This window comes from Opisthorchis viverrini (assembly GCF_000715545.1).
Source record: "Opisthorchis viverrini unplaced genomic scaffold opera_v5_23, whole genome shotgun sequence".
NCBI lineage: Eukaryota > Metazoa > Platyhelminthes > Trematoda > Opisthorchiida > Opisthorchiidae > Opisthorchis > Opisthorchis viverrini.
The window spans coordinates 2,274,223-2,292,671 of NW_008751679.1; the positions used below are offsets into that span (position 1 = coordinate 2,274,223).

General features: G+C 44.6%; 1 protein-coding gene across 1 annotated transcript in view; it reads right to left on the reverse strand.

The window, feature by feature from the left end:
* Nucleotides 1-14,798: 14,798 nt before the first annotated feature.
* The window catches only part of T265_12913 (hypothetical protein), a gene marked incomplete at both ends in the record, with an annotated part of 36,786 nt that continues 33,135 nt past the window's right edge, over nt 14,799-18,449 (reverse strand). Inside the window, 2 exon segments of the mRNA XM_009166221.1 lie at nt 14,799-14,929; nt 15,087-15,273. Coding sequence (XP_009164485.1) covers nt 14,870-14,929; nt 15,087-15,273 — 247 coding nt within the window.

Below are 18,449 nucleotides of genomic sequence, written 5' to 3' on the forward strand. Positions count from 1 at the left end.
TTTGTGGTTCCTCTGAGTGTTTGGGATACTGCGATCGATCCACGCTGGATTTTGACGTGAACGGGTGGCCAAGCGCCGATCGAGTCTCTACGAACACATGTGGTCTACCAGCCAACAATAAGTTGATTGACCATGGTCTGCTCGCAGTGGAGATGGTCAATCATGACGTCAAGTCAGTCCACTGACCGGATTGCTACCAACACAGGCAGTGAGTCGGATAAGGACGAGGTAGAATAACTATAGTTTGGATGAAATAACGAAATAATCAACCATATATATTACGTCGTCATTCAGTTCATCGCTTGGATGAAGGTCTGTCGACACAGAGCTGGGTTGGCTTGCATGGTTGCACAGACGGAATAAATAACTATCGATGAAGTTCTAACATCTCTCCGATCGATGGTTGGTCAGAACGAATGATCTACCAGTGTGGTTTTTTTTACGAAAGGTGTTCGATTCATTTGCTCCAAACCTAATTTGGGGTACAATGGTGCAGTAGGAGGTTCGTTCTTGGATGCGATTGCACATGCTAATGATGGAGGAATAGAGTTGAAGTATTCCCACACCGTTGACATTCATCAGTGTACATAGAAATGGGGATGAGTTTTCCCCTCACTTCTGTTGTATTTTTACTTTCTCACCTGTTGATGCGTGAGCACACGTGTCGACTCGCTAAGGCTTATAGGTTTTTCCGACCAGCCAGTCCAGCTGCTAGACGTCTCACAATAAGCCATGAGTGCTTGAAAATTCATCCAGATCAAACACCGTCGCCTTACCTGTTCTCATAAGCCCCTTGCTGACTCACTGGGACAGACCATGAGAGCAAGTAAGCGAATCCTCCTGTGGGCACCGATACGTTTGTCTCTTCAGGACACGCTAGGCCACAGGAGCTGACACATCAATCAATCGTCCCTATTTCTGGCCACTTTCTGGTCCCATTCAGGGATTCTATGTTAGGTTATTACCTCACACTCACGTAACACGGTCCAACAAGTAGACTGAATCGGATGAATGGCTTGTCACCCTTGAAACGAAACAAACTGCGTGTAGTGAACTGATTAAAGACGACGCACATCTCAATTCTTTTCGGAAAATGAATAGGATTTGAACTTTGGCATTCTGAGCTACAAGTGCAAATGTTCCCCCGGAGTGGGCACTTGCCACCAACATCTTAAAAACTTCCTAAAGGGATCTTTAAGCAGCATAGGTGGAAAACTTAACAAGAACAACCCATGTTCTTTGGATGGCTTAAAACGAACCTCGGTGCACTAGAGTGAGGGGGTAGTGGATAGACTGCTAGTGTCTTACAGTTGGGGGGAGATGGCTCAGTGGTTAGAGAGCGAACTTACTGACCAGAAGGTCCGTGGTTCGTATCCGACCTCTAACTCTCGACTTCCCCTGTCTAGGCTTGGGCAACCCGGTTGTATCCCGGCCCTCGTGCCTCCTTCGGGTGGCATGGCGGTTAGGCACCGAAAGAGTGCTACAGCTGGATGGTTTTGGTCTTGTAGTTAGAACCTTGACAAGAAGAGTGAAACTCAATCCAAACTCTTCGCTGTGCATGGTGTGGCTGAAAAACGTGGAAACTCAAACTTCTGTATCTAGGGTTTGCAAACGGGTTGAAACAGCTCTCACTCGACCTAGCTTCCGAGAGATCGAAAATCAACTTCGGGTGGCCGACGATGTAATTGAGAGTAATCTCAGTCGGAATTCTGGTAGGCCAGTGACTCTTAAGTTGGTTGGAAAGCTTGAAAGGCCGATAGATCGACATTGGACAGTGCCTTCTACATTCTGGTATATCCGTTAATTCCAGACACGAAGAGATAGCAAAGCAACAGTTGGAAAACTCGAAAAGCTTTGATCTCATGAGGAAATGCATAGAAATTGCTCACCGTAGTCCGTGGCTAACTAATCATCCTGAATTTGTTTGATTTAGTGGTTACCACGCTTGCTCATCTGACTAACCACTGAAATCGCATGCACTCTCCGGGTTCACCTCGAGAGTCAAACCAAACACACGGATTATCGTCTTTGTCCATTAAAAAAACTTAACCTCACCTTTTCTGAGGTCACTGACGACAAATGACAGCCTACACGCCGATTCTGGCTTTATGCTCGATGTACAGATCTGCCAGAGACAGTGACTGTCCAGCAGAGATTATCCAACCATTGTTTATGTCTCTATCGACTGTCACCATTGTTCCAATGAACTGTCTTTGCTTCAGCTACCGGACACTTGACTGTTTCACTACAGCCCTTACGATAGCGTCAATGTCGCCGTTTACCAGACCATGTGTAACTTTAATCGGCTCCGGAGAAAATATTCGTGGCGAAGACGAAGAAAACAAACAAATAAAATGTCCGGATGCCACTAGTACTCTATGTTCGAATACATCAGCAGCTTCGACTTCCAGTTTGGATGAATCGCCGAGAAATTTCTGTTCCAGGATAATAAAATGCACTCTCATTGCAGCGTTCATCCACGAGGACCAATCGGATTGACAGCCACAAATTTCACGTGCATCCGTCCGTGTTTTTACATCAGTTGAACGTAGCCGGCGGCTAAGATAGCTGCACTTGGCGGAACCGATTTACCCGGGTTAACATGCGACACATGAACAATGGTTATATGTTGTTGCACCTCAAGACCAAAATCCCGGTATGAGAACTGAATTTTTCGTGTCGTCATGGTTGGAGTCGAAAAATACGGGGGATTTCAGAAACGATGAGGTTCGAATAACCAGTTTGGTCAAGTTGATTGAAACGGCGAATGTGATCGTCTGTGCGATCAGGGTCGTGCACACAGCAGGGTTCCGTATGACTCTTGAGGTAAACCCGGAGAGCGCACGAGATTTCAGTGGCTAGTCAAATGTTCGGTAATATGGAGGAGCAGTGTTGAAAAGCATCAAACAAATTCATGGGGATTACTTGGGTTTTGAATTTACAGCAAGCAAATCTGATGCACTTCTCCATAAGCTCAATACTTTTAGAGTATACTTTGCGTCCGAAATTTACAGGTATATTATCCTAAAATGACATTGGCTAAAGCCGGTTTATCGATCTAATCTTCCGCCCCGTTGACCTATCGGTATTGGGGTTGGGATTGTGCTCGCTTGTTCTGTTAGACTACGTAGACCCGTGTACCAATTTTAATCGAAACTAGTTGACTACTCAAAAAGGACCCGCTTGAGGCTGTTTTCAAATATCCTATGTTTGCGTATTTCCAGATGAAGGGATTCATCTTGTGGTGGTGGTAAGCATACCGTGTCACCAGATACTGTATTTCGGTGAAAGCGAGCACCTACCGGATTCGAAGTCGGCACTGGCTTGACCGATACAATTGAATATGAAGTTGACGATGCTGCGGAACGTAAGTAGCTCGGCTACTCAGCGTGGTTGTTGGCCAGTTCGCCGGGCTTGGCATTTGGATGAGAAAAGTCTCACCAGCCAGAGTGATAATCACCCAGTCAATCCCGCGCTGACCCTGTCACACCCAGATTGGTGAGAAAATCTTTCCAGTCCAGTTGCGAAGCCCGGTGAACAAACCAACAGCTGAGTATGATGTTAACTAAAAGCGACCGTCAGGAGCTGACCTTAGACTGGATTGTCCAAAGATATGTTCCCTCAGACAAGCGAGACTCGGCATGAGTTCCATTTGAGTCTAGTTAGTGCCAGTCAATGCCTCTCACAACGAATTCTCGCAAATTATTCCCATCCATGAATTTTGCCCAGTTCCATAGCTTGCATCTTTCTGCGCGCGGTTAGACCCGTTTCATAAGCCTACATAGGATACCTTTAAAATCACTTGCCCTATGCTCGAAAGTTGCTATTGTTCAAGTGTTCACGCAGCTGCACCCCACGTGGGTGCCCTGGGCATGCCACAGCAACGCTGCGATGCCGCTAACCGAGCGGCATCAAACAAGCAGCATGATGAAGCATTTCATGTAATCCGTTTAAAAAAAAATAAAAATATGTACAATAGGGATAAATGTATGGTCATACAGTCCGTCTCAGACAGGAAAACCGTTATTCGAGTAGAAAATGAGCAGCAGAATTACACACTGAGAAGTGGATGCAGTAGATCCCAGTAGATACCTCAAAACGAATGGAACAGCCTTCAGTGGCCTCCTTTTCTGGCAAGCCCAGCAGGAATTCCGTGTTACTGTACCGACGGAGCTGACGAAGTCCTTTAGAATCAAGGCTTTTATTCTAACTTGATGCAGTCAAGTTAAAGGCTTCGTCCCCATTTGGGCTATCCTTGTTCCCCGATCAAAGTTGGTGAGTTTCAGCGGATCGAGTAGTCACAAAACTCTGAAAAAATGCAACTGGCATGTGGGTGAGACAAAATACACAGTCAGATCGATGAGCGCGGCGTCCTGGGGTTGAACAGGAAACCCAAATTATTACCAAATTCAGAGCGAACTAAGGATAATTCAACCCGAAGAACATCCAGCACTACCGTAATTCCTGGCTGTTGATCAGATGACACTCAATCTGTTTGCCGAACTAGTCAACTGGCTTGCAAAAGCCCCGTCCATATACGACCGGACAATGTCGATACGTGGATGGTGATATATCTTTATATGGTGACGAAATTTACAAACCAACCACTAAACTGGGCAAACAAATCAACTGATCAGCAGCTAATATTTAAACACATGACCAATAATCTCACCTCTTGGTAACATGAAGAGCGCCCTGTCCGCACCAAAACTGTTTTGAAGACAAGCTAATTCTACTGCAACCGGTAGCGATAGTGTGGTCCGATGAACTTCACTTGAAAGAAGAGCTTCTGTTTGCATCTGAGTCCCACCAATATTCATGGACATTGGATTGTGTTCTCGTATTCTCACTGACAAACACCTCAATTTACGATCAACATACGATGCCCAGCGAGAGCCCAGGAATGAGCACACAATGATGATAAAACTTGACAGATTGTCTTTCAACTGGAACCGCACAGTCAGGCTGAGACTGAAGCTCAGGTACAGATTACAGATCATATACGTCCTATGGATGGAATGTGCTGGTCTTCTCGTAACTAGCCCAACAACTATATCTCAAGTAAATGGCAGGTAAATGTAGGCACGCTTTTTCTCGACCAGGCGTTGTTCCGTCCTTAGATTCGTGGAAGAGTATATATAGATCGTCCTCGACATCTATTCTTCGTAACTTCAGACAAACCTGATCTGATGCATAAACGTGAAATTCAGCTGGTGTCAAGTGAGTCTCCTATCAAAACCAGCCTCTTGTACAAATGAAATTATTTGTCGAAAACTCTCTAATTTACGTTCAAGTACAACATGAGGTTGACGGACATTGGGGGAATACTTCTGCCTAATGAGCCTCAGTAAGATCGAAACATATGGTGAGCTGTGGAGAGGCTTTCAGCAAACTTATGAATAGTGCGTTATGTCTGGATAAAAGAATCCCAGCTTCTGAACAGGAATGGCCACTTAAATAGCAGGAAAGCATATTACGCCACTGCTACACATTATTCGCTGGTGAACCGTTGCCGCGCAAAACAAGCCGAATTCGACCCACACAGAACACGCATGAGAGTATGGTAGATAGCGCAGCCAAAACCCAAGACATGGTGCTATCATCACACCGGTCGACCTGCACTGCCCCAAAGCCGCTTCGGTCATGATCGGAAACGATTACCAGGCAATTATCCTATGCAGAATAACACAGAAAAGCGCGCGATTACAGTCAGGTGATGACCCGTACATTGTGGAGGCAAAGGTAGATCATTTAACTGCCGGGTCGATATCCTGCTGATGTGTACCTACAAAAGCAGTGAATACATGTCGATATCGGTGGAAAGCGTGGTATGTATTCCGGCTGGACAAAGCGGAAAGCNTGTATTCCTGCTGGACAAAGCGGAAAGACAGTGTGAAGAGTGAACCTCAGTCGGATTGTTCGAATAGTGTGATGAACGCGGCAGAGATGATTGTTCGAGCACTCAGCTCAGTTATCCTAAAGATAGTCCCCTGACGATAAAATAGCCGCACTACCGAAACAGCTTACAGAATGATACCTGGAACAGTGAGACCGGTTTTTTGGTCAAGTATACGCAGATCATCTTGATACACAGAAATAAACTGTCATGGAATTCTGGATACATCTAAAGAGACTTGTTTGTGATTGTTATGATCATAAATGAATGTAGGAAGGACGCACTCGCATCCACATTATTACTGCCTTTCTGTCGTATAAGTGAATGCGAATGACGTCAGTGTGCCTGCTCTTGTGTCGTAGTTGACCTTTGATTTTGAGGTTATTAAGTGGAATCACGACCGAGTAGAAAAATCGTCGTGAAGAGCCGACTAGCGTTAGAAAAACAAGATGTTTTTGTGGGAAGTTACCGTTTTGATCGCCCTTGTCAACCACAGTTCAGGCCACATATGTAGCGACCAGACGAATGTGTGACGATCATATGTTACAAAAAAGGTGAAATTGTTGGCCATAGTTAATAAAATGTTCGGCAACAGACGCATCCAAGCCGAACTTTGAGTGGCAGCTATTGGATTGGATAAGGCAGTTTAAGGTGTACCAAGAAACTCCTCAAGTCACATTCCAGTTCATCTTATATAGACGTCGTTACTTGTACGGAGCTGCTACCCAGTCAGTCTGAGGGATAAAGCTTTTTTTTTCTGGCTAGGTGTAGCCCCGCAGACATGCTATATAGCACAACATGATTACAAAAACAGCAGTTACTGTGGTCGTTGGCTTGTTCGCTGAGCTGGGCAATTTGATTGCAAACGTTTCATCACCAGTCGAGGTGACATCATCAGTGCGTTTTTGTGGAGCGTAGTAGTGCGTAGCGGTGGGTTGGTGGTGGGCACAACCACCTCGATTGGTGATGAAACGTTTGCAATCAAATTGCCCAGCTCAGCGAACAAGCCAACGACCACCATCTACGCTACCTGAGCTACCAACATTTTTCTCTATAGAAAAGCAGTTACTGTGGCGGAATGCAGGCGATTGGAAGCCGTGAATAATGCAGAAGACAGCGGCCTGGGTTGACTAGCCGCATGGACACCGCTCAACACCCTTCCCCTTAAAGAATTCCCTCAGAACGTTCTAGATATTCAGTGTATGATTTTAACGAGGAGTGATAATATGCCTCTTAATCAGTGGCCTGGATCTCAAGGAATTTCGCATCTGCGTGTGACAGGTGGCTTGAGCGTGGAGAAGGAACTGCTGAATTGCAGGTCTTGGTATTTGACGAACAGTATTCGCACTAAAAACACACATAGATGGCTTTATCGGATGCGTGTTGGATTGGCATGGTGTACTAAGTTGGATTTTTGGAATACACAATAGATCTGCTATGCGTCGTACAGATACTCCGGGTATTTATCCAACCAAAATTACACTCCCCAATAACGCACTGATGATGTCACCTCGATTGGTGATGAAACGTTTGCAATCAAACTACCCAGCTGGGCGAACAAGCCAACGACCATCTACCCTACCTGAACTACCAACATTTTCCTCCACAGACAACACAGCATTCAACTTGACTCTTGGATGGTGGGATAGGCTACGTAAATTTTGGCTCCTTGACAAACGAAACAGCTGAGCAAACTCTTTATCTATAAACTAGGCTCCATTATTTGCCAACAAAAGCTCTGCAAACTATGGAGAGTCCTGTAAAGATGAATATCGTTCCTGTGACCGAAGCCCAACTTATCATAAAGGCCCACGGCTGCTTTGGGAAAGTACCAACAGCAATCGGAATTTCGTATCCTCTCAATAAAACAGCAAAGTCCAATGGTGTTTCAAGTTGCGCCAAGGAAGCCAATTGGGAATCTGTAATGGACAAGATTAACAGCGCACATCATTCCTAGTTGCGGACACGTCCTTCATTGTTAGCCCAAATGGAAGGCCACCATGCAAAAATTCGTGAGACTGCTTTAGTACTTGATACCGAAATTGTATGACATAACAGCGCTCTCGCCAAGTATCAGGCCATCAGTATTTTTACGAATTGATGTTATGTTCTACTTCTGCAGCCCACCGATTTTGGGAATATTGGATAACTATCCGCACTGGAAGGTCATGCACAATTTTAGCAACTTCTTGAGCAGAGGTAGGAAGATGCCAAACGGAATTAGAAAGGCCTGTTGGATTTGGCTTCGACTGAAGCGGGTGTGGCCACTGTATTCTTCCTCTGGTAAGTGTGTTCTTAATGTGCGATAGTTCATCTGGATGTCGTTGGTTTGTAAGTTATGCTGTAAGGTTAACCCGTCAGCACAGTAGACCAGGACTGAAGGCGAGTGGTACCACGGGACGGAATGGCTTTTGGAGATCGGAGATTCCAAATAGTGGTTTGTGTGGAAGTTGTACTCTCGGCCGTCCAGATTTCTATAAAATTTCTCCACGGAAACAATAGGAACTAAGGCCTCGTCTTTCAATTTGGCCATAATTTTCCCCGTTAACGAGGGTGGACTAGACAAATGACCCTATTTTGGACCTTCAAAAACCGATGGAAAAGAACCACGAAGATTCCGTAACCTGAAGCATTGGCTGCAAAGATGATCAGAGTTGGTTGACAACAAATCAGACATGAGTATGAGAAAAGCTTGCTAAATACGTGCGTGACGTGCTCCACTCAGACAAAAGGGAGTCCATTTAGAACAGCGAGTAGGAGAGCCTAGGTCCCGGTGGACGGTTAAATGAGCGTCGTTACCTACCACTATTGGAATTTTTCATAAGATTCCAGTTCATGTGAGGATTTGCGATAATGAAAGAGGTTAATCCCGTTGGGAACGCATGGGATCTGTTGCAGCTAATCCACAAAACAAGACCTAAAATCCGCACCGTAAATGAGTTATTCAATCCTATATTGGAAATCGAATGTGCAATAAATTCGAGCGTTGTGATCACCAGAGAAAATAGTCTTAACAACAGTTTAGTTGGCCTTCTGCCCCTGTGCCCATGTTTTTTTTTTCTATTCGAATCACTCATCTTGGAACGTGGACAATGAATTTACATTCTTCCTTAGTTGATGAAATACAAAATATACCCTTTTGGACCAGGTGACCTTCTCTCAAATTTGTTTAAATATGGATGCAGTTAGGCCGTTAGTACGTGAGTGTGTGTTCTGGAGAATTGGAACGAATCCTTGGTCGAACCGGTTTCCGACAGAGAGGTACCTGAACCACCAACCATCAGAGTATGAGTTCCACAGTTGTCGTAACACGGCTACTGGCTGCCCTTATATTGCGATGCCTACCTTGGCCACGTTAGAAACAAGCGTGGAAACACCGAAGAGAATTTCGAACTGGTAGGGGATACATTAATCATGGTTAATGTTACGTCATGTACTTTGGCTAAGCCACGGTTTTCCTCAGTGAATTTTCTTCGCTCTGTTGAGAACTTGGTCTCCTTAAGTATCCTCGACCTGGAACTATTTAACTCCATGTGATACTCAGTAAACATTACGCATATTCTTGCGTCCCTTTGTGTATATACGTTCACCCTATGGCCCTTGTAAAGTTACTCGCTTTTTAGACCATTAAACCTTGAATTAACCTTGAATTAAGATGTCCTTGCTTTTTGTACACATTCCTTCTGTCCCCTATTCTCGTACTTCCGATCGATCCAGAAGATTGATAATAGCCAGCGGATTGTGTCAGAGACGCACTTCTTTTCCTTTTTTGTTCAGTCTCGTCATTTATGTTACCACGTGGCAGTTAAGCCAACGGATAATTGATCTAGGTACCGAAATCAAGTCTGGAGATAGATTAGTGGATTCGAATTATGAGGATGAAATTCTTTTTTAATTTTTTGTCCAGGCAAATGGATTCAAACGGAAAATCAAAGGTTGATTCATACTTCAATGTGTTTTTTAACCTCCAAAGTACAGCGTTCTATTTTTGGATGTCCCATGTTCTTGCGCTTCTCTAAAACTTTAGGAAGAACTCGGGTTTGTTGGTCGATTCACGTATCTTGCCAGCCACAACAGCCGTGACTGTACTGTGACAGACGAAATTATTGAGCAAACCATCAAGTTATCGACAGCGTTCACCGAATACCGTCATTTGTGGCCTCAGAACGGAATTTCGTTGAAGCAAAAGGACCGTGTGTACAAAGCAAACGTAAGATGCATCTTACTATTTGGTTGCGAGTATTGACCCCCCGGATCTGTGGATCTCTTTGACCACCGGTGTTTCCAGAGAAAGAGATGGCTGTCAGCAGCGAGTATGTAATGAAGTGATGCGTGAGATGGTATTGGCTAACAGATCCGCATCGCTACTGAAGCAGATTTAAATTACCAGGTTGATGTGGTTAGAGCATGTAATGCGTATGCTCAAACACCGTCTACTCAAGACAGTGTTGTTTTCCTTTCTAGAGGATCGTGGGCGACAGCCTCACGGGAGACACGATGACATAGCCGCATGAAATGAAGATGGCTGCAGTAAAAGTGAATGCTGCAGGATCCTCGCGCCATCCTGGTTGGGGTCTGCGTTATCTAGCTCAAAGCCCGTTGGAAACCCCGCAGAAAGTTGGACACAACCGACCTCAGTGACGGGCATGCATTCATTTCCTAGTTGGGCTGCCTAGTGAAATTTCGCCAATCGTTGTGCAGTAGGCTTATTTTGTGAGGTTCTCAAACAACGTCAGGCAAGTCCCACTGATGGCACATGTCTTCGACAATTTTGTCAGAAGCGTTTATTTTAATGCCGTTCAAAATTATGGACAACTAACTTTTGACAGTGTTTCTTGAGACTCAAGGTTGCTTCGCAAAAATACCCCTCCCCTTTTCTTTCCACTGTTTACTAGGGCTTCGTGATAGTGATGATGAAAAACTGAGCATCATGATCACCGTTACGAACTGTAATTCACGACTGTTAATCGTGCGAACCTTGACAATTGGCGTATCTAAAAAACTACCACTAATGTGAGGAGATTTGGCAATCACCAACTGATTTTTCATCCTCCAAGTTGAACTAGTTTATGCTGGAAAACCGAGAAGCGTTGCACAGCTGTTTCATCCCTAAAGGGAAGCATCAGCAGTGCGCATCCAACGAAATAGCAGGGAGTTTCGGATCCATGGCCAAACAACCTGTTCCGGTTGTTCTCGAAGTCATGGTGATCGTGAGACTACTTTATTTCCACACCAAGGATTAGCGGAACTGCAGTAATAGTAACAATGTTGACTATCCATTTAATGTGTCCTCTAGAGCGCCATGTCTGTAGCTTACATTCATGGAAGCTTATGCACATTAGTTTGTTTGATTGCGTTCCCACGATTACCCTCTGAGACGCACTCTTGCGCTCGAGCAACCTCAGGACGGCCTCCGAATTGGCACAACATGAGACAGCTTTTAGAGATCTACTGCATTCCTCAAGGTAACAGAACACAAGCTAGCAAAAAGGTTCACCCCTTTTACACAATGCTTCCCTAACCACGCTACTTCGACAATCTGACCACTCTTCATAATCTCAGTGTTCTCGTTTTGTCTAGCAGGAATACATGCCACGATTTCCATCGACAGACATGCATTCATTACTGTTGTGAGCACACATCAGCAGGATATCGACCCGGCAGTTAAACTATCTATCTTTGCTTCCGCAGTGTACGGGTCATCACCTGACTGTGAGCATATGATTTCTTGTCTTTTTCCGCCTAGGATAGTTGTCTGGTAATTGGTTCCGACCCATGACCGAAGCTTGAATACCATTTAGCGGCATTGGGATAATACAGATTGACGGGTGTAATCGTACGCAGTGTCTTGGCTATCTTCCCCGCTGTCACGCTAAGTTCGTCTTGAGTAAAGTCTACCAGTGAATCGTATACAACAGTGACGCGATTGGTCGTCCTGCTCATGAAGTTATTATTCCTTGAACTTTTAATGATCTTCGAAAAGACGGAAATGGCGAAGGTGTTCTGCTTATCTCTTATTCACTACTTCATCTAATGAAAACCAATCAACATACTAACTTGTAACATATGGGTTAACACTCAAAGGCAACTATTTTGTAAGTTTTGATAGATACCTAGTTTGGAAACGGACGCAACCCTCAGGAATGTCAAATTTGGCAACTTTGATCGTGGTTAAACCCATCCCTATTGTCCAAGTTAGCATAACATACACATAAATAGTCCATTTGTAAACAACTGTGGAAAGTCTACTTCGATATGGATCTGATTCATTTGGAACAAAACCCATCAACCAACACTACGGTTCCGGTGGCATCTGTAGATGGTGAATATTTCGGCGTTTCGGTAAGTATTGTCTCACTTTACCGTAGTCTTCAGCAACAGGCTCAACAGATCAATTCTCATTTACTGAATGCATTTCTGTAACCTACGAAATAAACTTCCAAGCCACCGCTTGGACATTGTGACAATTTCTCTGCAATCACGCCAGTCCAACAGCACCGTTCAGGAGCGTCTGTCACGCGATAAAAATTGAAAGCTCTTTGTCGCGTTCAAGTAGTTTTGGTCCCCGTAAACTTACTTTATTGAGATGGTATCTATTCTTATTGATCGCCAGAATCCACCAATCTTGATTTAAACTGACACGTAACATACTGAGATTTCGGCACGTTGGATCCGTCGGTCTACGTCTTTAAACCGAAACCTGACGTTTATTGGATGTGCATTACAACCCACCAGATGAACCCTTTTGGCGTCCTCGCGAGCCTCTTCTTGAAGAAGTTAGCCATATACTGACCTAGGTTTGTGGCGAATTGGGATGAAGCTTCTTTGGTGAACAGGAACAATGAAATAGAATTAAGATTCACATCTGGAAACAATTTCAGGAGCTTGGATTTCAAGACTCAAACTCTGGCACAGCCAAGTAGATTATGTATTGACTATGTTATTAACCAGATGACTGCGGAGCGGCTTCAGCACACCAAAAGCGGCTTAGTTACTAGACATGCCAGGCAATACGTGAACAAGTGATTTGGTTTTCCCTTTACTGGAGGATGAGTGGCACTGTCGTGCCTAATTTAGAGCTAATCATACTGCTGATCAGACACTGGAAGCCAGAGGCTCAAGTGTTCAACCACCGGCCAGAAGTTTGTGGGTTCGAAACTCTGAATATCGTGTAAGGTGCAATGCTGGTGACTTCCGAGGATGCACCAGCTTTATGTAGTGGTTCTCAACTTTTAAACATGGATTGGCTCCACCGACAGGATGAAAACCTCTATTAAAAAAGAACATTCTGTTTGTTTTAGTCATGCAATTCGAATAATTTGCTTTGTTATTGCATAAATCTTCCAATTCGTTACGTTCACCATGACCACCTTAATCCTATTTCTAATCGTTTCTCAGTCGCATACCTTTGATTTCTATGCACACTTGAGTGGAACGACGTACTAAACCTCTGCGTGTCCATCCTATCATCGCTGGTGCAACCACTGAGCCACAAGCTGCTGCGCGGGACATCCTACGTATTGACACGGTCTCATTACGGAGTGCAGATAAACAGTCGTTCTTTCGTAAAGAACATACGTAGAGAGGACGATTCAAGATAAAGCTACAAGTTATTTCCGTCAGTATCGATATACCAAAAGCAGCCAGTCCTGAAGTTGTACTTTTGTTTATAGTCATCAACTGTATGCGTCCGGCCCAGCTCGATTCTACCCTCGGTTATTCCGTTGAACATCATCGTGTGGCGCGCACACCCGTCAACGTCAATTCGCGGTGTGCTTGTCTCTTGACCCGATCGATACTGTGTTCGTAGTCTTAGAATTGTTGTTTTGATCGAACGTGACGTTTTGACTTCCATTAGCAACGACTGGAAAACCCCTTGACCAAGCGCCGATACTTGAGAGGTACTCATCCAAGACCTGAACGAAGCGGATGTTTATTCAATCCGTACTTTGGCACTAAGTTTAAGTAGCAAGTTTCCCTCGGGCTGCTACCTCTAAATTTCACAGAACCAAATGCATTCGGAAGACAGATGAGCAACTAAACCATAGTTAACAACTGTGTGGACACCACTCAACCTTTGGACCGCACTGTACGTACCGATGAACACCGGCGATTTCTGATGACGCCTTGTCAATGAGGGTACATATTAATAACTAATATAATTGTTCAGCTGAAGTACCCTTTCAGTGCCTAGCTGACATGCTACCCGAAAGAAGAACGAATGTGGAGATACTGCCAGGTTGCCCAAGCCTAGACAGGAGCAGTCGAGATGAAAAGGTCGGATTCGAACCGCAAGTTCTCCGGCCAGTAAGTTGGCACCTTAACACTTGAGCCAAGTTGTGTACGGGTAATTCACAGTTATTCATCCGACCAGACTGAATTAGCCTTGCACATTAATGGTTATCGAAGCAGTCCTCGTAGCTATAAACTATGGGCATCTCAAGTGATGTTAGGACCGGATCCAGAACACAGGAATGACACCCAGCTCTCTGTCCAAATGCTACTAGAGAAAAAGCCGTATTTCTGCTGGAATACATGGCTTGAATTCGCACAAGACACCGAAGAGAGGATCACGAACCCAGTCTAATAAGAACCGGATTCACCCGATTTTGGCTTGTCACCAAAATAGTTTCCCCAAGCGTACTGAGCAGAAAAACCGAAGGCGGCGAAACATTCACTCTACAGGCACCCACAATAGGGAGTGAAAGACTTAATAGTGCCACTTTGTGTGAGGGCTAGAAATCTATTTGTGAACAGGATACCCATTCTCACGGACATTCTAATCACACGGAATGAGTCAGCAAACGATGGTTGATTGGCTCCAGGTCCATCACCAGACCGCTATAATTCCATAGGTTCAGTACTACTGGCCTTATGTGAGGTTTACGATAAAGTGGAGAGACCCACAGGTTCAGCAAATATATACATTTCTTCGGAAGATAGAAAATGTGTACAAGAATGCGTCATAGAAAATCAACCAACATCAATCTGGTCTTTGAACAGCTGGATAATCTTCTTTCCCATGCTTTCATTCTAGAAAGGAAAGAATGTTTAAAAGGGATGTTCAGATACGAAGTAGAGTAACAAAATAAATAAAGGAAAACATATCGAAGTCTGAGTGGAGAGTAGTATCCAGTTGATCGCTGCGTGACACAGAGAGAGTGTGGAATCCCTGGAAAAGTTCACTTACCTCCAATGTATAGGTGACAGTAAGATATAAATCTTTTGGTTTCGGACGCGCGGTTTTTGTGTGTGCGTGGTCACCATCGCCTCGGGAAACGCGCTGGTGCTCACTGACCAGTGGATCCTCTAAAGTAAGCCAAACAGAATCGTTGAAAATTACTCGATTCTGGTCTATTCGGGGTGATGGGAAATTGCTAAAATGGAAAATAGGATAACAACAGTGAGTTGGAAGGGGGATGGAAAAGTGGCGTGGAATACAAGTTATACGTGGATCACATCATTGTTTATTGTGGGAATTCATTGGGTGCCAATAGTCGCTTTTAGCTAGTGAGTCAATCATCGTCCAAATACCAGCAGTCTGTTTTGATATGCTCAGGCTTCAAAAAGACTATGTCTGATGCATTCTAACGATTGTCAATAACACGGACTGGGTAGGTCCTGTGTATGCAATCTACTGTCGAGATGTCAAGGTCCAGATAGGAGTACGTGGCTAGGCTTGGTGACAAATGGTAGACCTACTTTCAAAATCGACATGCAATACGATATATGATACTTAGTCGATTAGATTTGATCTGCGTATGTTGAAACATTGGATTCTGGCAAATCGGAGGCTGACCTGAGCTCGAAAACAAATAGGACATGATTTTGTGGCACTTATTGCTGAGCTTAAGCGCAGCTGGTTGGTCGAAACTTGGGAAGAACGCTAAGATTTTAGCAATATGACGATTTCCTCTGAACCACGGAACATCATTCAGAATGAAGGCTCACACAACAAATGAGTTAGGTTTGCTGCCACGGTTGACTGATTGCCGACTGTGCAGGCTACTGTTATATTTGCTTCACAGGAAAGACATTGTACGATGGTACAACTAACAGCTTAGCGCAAACACATGGTGGTAATCGCCAAGCTGATGCACCGGCTTAAACAAGGAACTAGTACAACTGAGGCAAGAAACCGAACAAATTTCACTGGTCACTGGATGAGCCTACACTGAGCTAGTTGCACGTACGACGCGATGACCTTAGCTCCATTAGATGCTTAATAATCAACTATTCCGGTGCTACCGCGCGTTGCATACTGTATTGCCGAACACAGTTAACAAAGTAGTGCATCCAGTTAAGCCGAAGGGACTTTGAACTGAGTAGAGCTGAGAAAACCAAGTGAAATAGTTCCCAAGTGATTGGTGATGTCCAAAATTAAGGTTGACATTTAGAACAAAAATGCGGTCAGAACAACATAACGTGCAACAACTGAAGCTTCTCATTTCAAGAAGTTATTGAGGATTTACAAGGAGAACCGACTACGAGGGTTAGATTCTTGAAGTCTCGTTGGGACGCGGTGCGAATTGAGGCAAAGTCCGATCTTTCTTCACAGGGACCCCTCTATCATTGGGGGAACGCACCGAGGACGTAAGGGAGGGATAATGCGTGGAGTCTGAACGTTTTAGAGACAGTCAACCGGCGATCCAGTACGTAGACCCGAAGTACGGCCCTATCCTGAAGAGGCGGATTTCTAGGCTTCGGAACGGGGAAGAACACTAAAACTTCTGCAGTGTTGATTGTGCATCACTGCTGCTTTTGTCTCAAATACCACCCGATTTTCTATTTTCGGGACAATAGAGTGAGTGACAGTATTTGGAGTTTTGGAGTGTGCATGCTAGAAGCATCAATTTTGAGCATCCCAGTGACTGGTGAACAGTTTCCTTCAAGTGTAGACGTGTTTCAATGACACACTGAATCGGTCTTACGAACTGATCTCACAGTTTTAGAAACGCGATACAAGTGTCCATACAATAGGCTTTAAAAGATGACTAGACCTACGACCGAGGATCTTTTCTGCCAAGGTCTGCGGAACCTCACACTGTCCTAAGAATCTCACCAGTCAAACCTCACACGAACAGGTGGTTCATGACAGTTCGCGGTCTGAGTACACTTGTATTTCTGGAGTCCCCAGAACCTGTGCAGTACTCCACATGTCTGAACGCTTCTGTCCTTAGCTAGGTAGAACAATATTTCACATTTCATCTGCGGCTGCTGTCCCGGAAACCTGTAGTCAATATCTAACGCCAGAACGTACGACATACGGCACACATAAACAAAAGTGGATGAAGCGAAAACAGGAAAACAAACAGGAAGCTAACAGCTGACGTTTATAAACTCGTGGCTATACACTGTTCAGTTCATTGTTCTAGAAAACCTAAGTCCGGCCTCGGGTCACATGACGTTGTGAACAAACTCATTGGATGTGCATTATTATATTGAGTCGAGTATTTGCATGAATCGTCGTTACCACATCCTAAGGTCAATGAGTAGGTTCCACAGAACCATGGAGAACCTAATACGAAAAAAAATAGATTAACTGGAAGATAGCATATTGGAAGAAGAAGAACAAGCATATTGTACCACTGTTCCAGCCAAAGGTCGATGTGACAAAGACCTAAAAGGGCTGTTTTTCAGAGTCGATAATTGCTTTATTCGGTACAACAGCAATACATCGAGTAACAAACAGTACAAAAAGAATACTAAAAGAAGAATGATCTCCTGGAGAATCGAAGGGGCTGGTTGGAGTCATATAATCTGCCAGGGACTACATTTGATATACCTCTTCGCCACGGTTTGAGATTGCCGTTTCTTCTGGGGTACACAATTTGATTCCGATCATGCCACGATGCATGCATATCTGACACTTCGTTTCCCCTCACGCCCTCACAAGTCAACAAGAAGCGTGCCAATCCACCATCTTCGAAATCTACCATAGCTCAAAAATATCGATGTGAGTCCAATCAACTACCCTCTACAGTAAACCAACAAGCTGATTGCGAGTATGTTGATGAGGCATGCCCACGTGTAAGGAGCTACGCCAGCGGATTTCAGTGCAGTCTGACAGACTTCTCCGACTCCGCGAAAAGACCACTGCAAATCGTCGAGACCGTTGGTCATGATTAATGCTAGGAAGTCCATACCAGAAGATAACGAGTATGAAGGCGCGCTCAAATGCCTCAAACGCCAAATAGTGAAAAACCTAAGGAAATATCGACAGCTCCGGCAGACATCAAAAGCTCGGGTGTTGGCGAAAACTTTTGCTACCGGAAACAGCAGTGCCCTACATCAAGTGATACGAGTGACTGGATCCAGAAAATCAACGGTCAGTGAAACGATAAGAGTAAAAAGCGGCTCATTAATTCACTCGCAAAAACGTCCAATAGAGAGATGGATCGAACACTTCGAAGAGCAGTCTAGCTGGCTGGGGCGAGATGGCTCAAGTGGTTTGAGCGCGAATTTACTGACCGGAAGGTCCGTGGTTCGAACCCGACCTCTGCCTCTCGACTTCCCTTGTCTAGGCCTGGGCAACCTGGCAGTATCCCGGCCC